The sequence below is a fragment of the Chaetura pelagica genome, unplaced genomic scaffold, assembly GCF_000747805.2.
Source record: "Chaetura pelagica isolate M959 unplaced genomic scaffold, ChaPel_1.0 scaffold1039, whole genome shotgun sequence".
Lineage (NCBI taxonomy): Eukaryota > Metazoa > Chordata > Aves > Apodiformes > Apodidae > Chaetura > Chaetura pelagica.
In genome coordinates this window covers 139,634-144,034 of record NW_009970721.1, presented here as the reverse complement: position 1 = coordinate 144,034, position 4,401 = coordinate 139,634, and the positions used below count along the sequence as shown (strand labels likewise).

At 41.7% G+C, this 4,401-nt stretch overlaps 1 protein-coding gene across 1 annotated transcript; it reads right to left on the bottom strand.

The window, feature by feature from the left end:
- Positions 1-388: 388 nt before the first annotated feature.
- HOXC8 (homeobox C8) lies at positions 389-3,560 on the bottom strand. Its single transcript, XM_010006366.1, has 2 exons — positions 3,125-3,560; positions 389-681 (listed from the first exon to the last, which is right to left on the bottom strand). The coding sequence occupies exons 1-2, from the start codon at positions 3,558-3,560 to the stop codon at positions 389-391; spliced, it is 729 nt and encodes a 242-aa protein (XP_010004668.1).
- Between the last annotated feature and the right edge of the window lie 841 nt (positions 3,561-4,401).

Below are 4,401 nucleotides of genomic sequence, written 5' to 3'. Positions count from 1 at the left end.
GATGTTTGCATTCAGGCTTGGCTCAGGGCTGCTGGGGGTAGTTTGGCTTTGCTGGATTAGCTCCTATTCACATTTTTTCCCCCCCACTCCTCTTTGCTCCTGCGGTCCAGCCAACTGTGGATTTATTGAACCGAAAAGGCAGCTATTAAAAATAATAATAATAAAAAAAAAATATATTGAAAAAAAATAAGAACAAATTAAAAAAAAAATAAAAAGGGGGAAAAACAAGTAGGGGAAGTTTCTATGACAATAAAAAAGGCTACAACTGTTTGACAGGTAGTTACTGCTGTGTGAGCCTCTCCATTCTATACTCTATAAAAGCAAATGACCGTCGTAAACATCTCGATTTATCATCTGCCATAAAACGAGACTTCAAGGGGCTGAGAACTCAGTCCTTGCTTTCTTCTTTTTCCTCCTCTTCTTTTTCCTCTTCTTCATTCCCTTCTTCTTCCGTTTTCTCCTCGTCTCTGGCCCCCGGCAGCTTATCTTTATTGTTTTCTTTTTTCCACTTCATCCTCCTGTTCTGGAACCAGATCTTCACTTGTCTCTCGGTCAGTCCCAGGGCGTGAGAGACCTCAATCCGCCGCTTCCGTGTCAAATACGGGTTGAAGAGGAACTCCTTTTCTAACTCCAGGGTCTGGTACCGGCTGTAAGTTTGTCTGCCACTGCGTCTTCCGGGAGCTGTAGGACACAAACATCAAATAACTTCTTAATTCTCCCCCCCCCCACCCCCCCTTTATTTTTTTTGGAGGCTTTGCTCCCTTTTCCCCCCTCACCCCCCTCCCCAATTTTCCTAGGGATCCTCCAGAAAAAAAAAACAACAACCCAAACAAACCAAAACATCCCCCCCCCACCCCCTCAATATTTTGCATATTAAAGGCGCTGGGTGATTATTGATAATAATCGGGTTGATATTGGGAATATTGGTGGTGATGGGCAGTTGCCCTTCCTTCCCTGGGCTCCTGGGGAGTGCTCAGCTCTGGCTGCTGGGCTGGGTGCAGGGAGGTGTGTGTCAAGCTCATTCACAAAAGAGACCTTTCCAGTTGCCTAAAAGGTGGTTCTGGATGGGGAACGCTGCTGGGCAGCTCCGCTTGAGAAAAAACTAGACAGATTTTCCTATGAAAGGTGCATTGTTCACCATCAAAACCTCTCCAGCCTTTCTCCTTTTCCCCTTTTCTTCATTTTCTTCTCTTATTTTAATTTTCCTTCTTTTTCTTTCCTTCGTTTCCTTTTTTTCTCTCTCTTTCTCTCCCTCTTTAAATCTCTCTCACTCTTTCTCTTTCTTTCTTTCTTCTATTTATTTCCTTATATTTTCTGACTCTCTTTCTTGTCTTAATTTTCTTATATTTCTCTCTTCTCTTTTTTTATTATCTTTTCTTTCTTCTCCTTCTTTTCTTTCTTCTCCTTCTTTTCTTTCTTTCTTTCTTTCTTTCTTTCTTTCTTTCTTTCTTTCTTTCTTTCTTTCTTTCTTTCTTTCTGTCTGTCTGTCTGTCTGTCTGTCTGTCTGTCTGTCTGTCTGTCTGTCTGTGTCTCTTTTTCTGTCTGTCTCTTTCTCTTTTTGTCTCTCTTTCTTTCTGTCTCTTTCTCTTCCATTCCCCCGTTCCCTCTTCCCTTCTCTTCCTTCCAAACACCCCAACTCCTCTTCTTCCCCCAAATATTTCTCCCCAATTTACAGACCTCAGGGTCCTCATATTTACTAATATTTCCACCTTGAGCCTGGGAGTTTTCTGTGAAATCCCTTTTCTTTTCCCTTCGGGGGCTGCAGAGCAGACCCAGCCCGAGCTCTGCAACCACAGAGATTGGGTTTGAAACAACTCCAGATGGACATTTGCAGCAACAGCAACAAAATATGACATAGATAATGAAAAATACAACAACAACAAAACACCCAGAAAGAAAAAAGGGGGCTGAGGTCTGTGCAGCTCAGCCCCTTCTGCACTGTCCTTTCTTCAGGAGAGGAAAAAAACCAATCTAATTGCAAAAAAGAAATTCTATATATATAGATAATATGCTCCAGTTTGAAATGATTACATCCTTGAGACTACCTCTAGGTCACAGCTCAGATAAATAACGTGTTTTCCAGCTCCCAGCCTCTGGGCCACATCCTTTCCACATTAACTCCTTTCTATTCCCCCCCCCCCCCCTCCCCCTCCCCTTTTATTTTTCTTTTGGCTGTTAAATTTTGCTGGGGATAAAAGTGGGGAGGGAAGGGAAAACTTTGGGGCTCTGATTGTCCTGAAAATTAACACCAACCTTCACATGTTTTGAATTAACAAAGCTTCTAGCCAACCTTGGTCCTTTAGGTGGTGGATGGGGGGGGGGGAAACTTTGAAGTATTTCGCTTTCTGTGCAACGATCTGGACTTCCCAGGAGCAAAGTTCCAATTCAGCCCGAATTATTTTTGAATTTCCCACCCCCTTTTTTTTTGTTTCTCTATTTCTTTGGGATTTTTTTGTTGTTGAACCCAGGACAGCAGCCTCCTCCCCACCCCACAGCTCTGAGCTAAGTTGCCCCTATTATTTTTTTGTTGCTTCCCTGCTTAAACTTTTATCTCTAGGCTTTAAGAAACAGATGTAAAGTATTAGCAATACTTAGACAAGTTCCCACCTTTCAGGCTTCGTCTCCCAGCGGTTATGAAAGGCTAGATGACATTTTAAAGAGCAGTGTCTTATCAACATGCAAATAACCTCGTGGGAGCTGTATCTTATTGCCTATCCTCAAGGCAAGCAATAAAAGAAAACCCCAAAAAACAACACAACTTTTACTTTATTGTGATTTAAGCCTTTTGCAGGGAATCACCTTGCTGGCTCTCTAGTAACTGCTGCCTGCTCTGCTTTCAAAGGTCTTCCTAAAAAGAAGAAACATTAGCACAAAACCTGCTCATTCCTTTCATATTTTTACACCCACGCCTCTTAGATTTATAATTTTAAGTATATATTGAGATATATATATATATGTATGCATAAGTGTGTATGTGCATGTGGAGATAGATATCCATATGTCTGTGCTTGTATATGCATACATATATATATAGACAGACAGACAGAAAGGAGAGAGAGAGAGAGAGAGAGAAAGAGAGAAAAAACAGGAAAACATTTAAGGAGGAGGAAAAAAAGGTCCTAACCGTGAGGTCTCATCCATGGGAACATGAGACTGGGAGACGAATTTTGATTTAAATGCCCTTGTCCCTCGCTAGAGTTACTGTTGGAAGACGATTTACAGTCAGGATATTGTACAACAGTCGTCTCTTGCTGAGCACCATAAAGCGATTGCCTCGGTAGAGCTTCATATCCATAGAATTTAGAAGCGTCTCCGTGACACGCCAAGGCGCATGGATTTTGCTGGTATCCAGAGTTGGAGATGCTGGAGGTTCCGTGGTGGAAAAACTCTTGGACGTGGTGTGAAGGGTGCTGGAAGGTGGGAGCAGTAGTGCCCGGACCATACACGAGAGCATGGCTCCTGCTAACACTTTGTGGAAATCTGCAGTCGTAGTAAGTTGGTTCCAGCGATTCCCCGCCTTTGTACTTGGAAAAGAGAGGGTTTACAAAGTAGGAACTCATGACCCTCGCATGCAAAAAGGAAAAAAAAAAAAGGAAAAAAAAAAAGACGTCAAAAAAAAGGAGGAAAAAAAAAAAAAAAGAGGAAAAAAAAAAAACACGGGGGGAAAAAAAAACACGGGGAAAAAAAAGAAAAATAGGGGGAAAAAAGAAAAATAGGGGGGAAAAAAAGAAAAACAAGGGGGGAAAGCTTGCACAAAGAAATGCTTTTAATTTGTAAAAATGTTTTGAAGTACTGCATAAGGATCCATGAATTGTTGCCCCAGCATTTACATGATATTATATCCTTATGGAACTTATGTGCTGTCAGTTCAAGTCTATCGTAAGTAATTTGCTCTAGGCTCTTTTTTTCCTCCTTTTTAGAAGGAGTAAATTAAGAGGAAATTTTCTGTTTCCTGTTAATTTTCTTCTTCCTTTCTCTCTCTGTCTCTCTCTCTTTTTTTTTTTGTTTTTTTTTTTTTTTTTGGTTTTGTTTGGTTGTGTTTAATGCGCTCTCAAAGGCGGTTCATGGTGCCTCTGTGTGTCTGTACGGTTGGTTCTCGGTGCTCTTGACTTCTCTTGTAATCTGTCGGTAGGTAGAGCTCTCCCTCTCTCTCTCTCTCTCTCAATTTCTCTGTAACTCTGCTCCTTCCCTTTAACACCACAGGCAAATTCCTCAAAATCCCGGTGGTGTGGCTTTTTTTTTTTTTTTTCCCCTTCCTTCTCCTTCCTTTTTTTTTTCCCCTTTCCCTCCTCTCTCTCTCTCTCCCCTCACACGCGATAGATACACATCCCTCCGCCACGCCGAGGCAGCCAAATGACAGCGTTTTGGGGCGCTATTTTCTTTTGATTTCCATTTTTTTTT

What these genes read in the sequence shown, in the direction of transcription:
- HOXC8 (XM_010006366.1), bottom strand. Translation starts at nt 3,560, where the DNA reads ATGAGTTCCTACTTTGTAAACCCTCTCTTTTCCAAGTACAAAGGCGGG. An exon ending in CCCATGGATGAGACCTCACG is followed by an intron (nt 682 to 3,124) that starts GTTAGGACCTTT and finishes TGTGTCCTACAG; the next exon opens with CTCCCGGAAGACGCAGTGGC.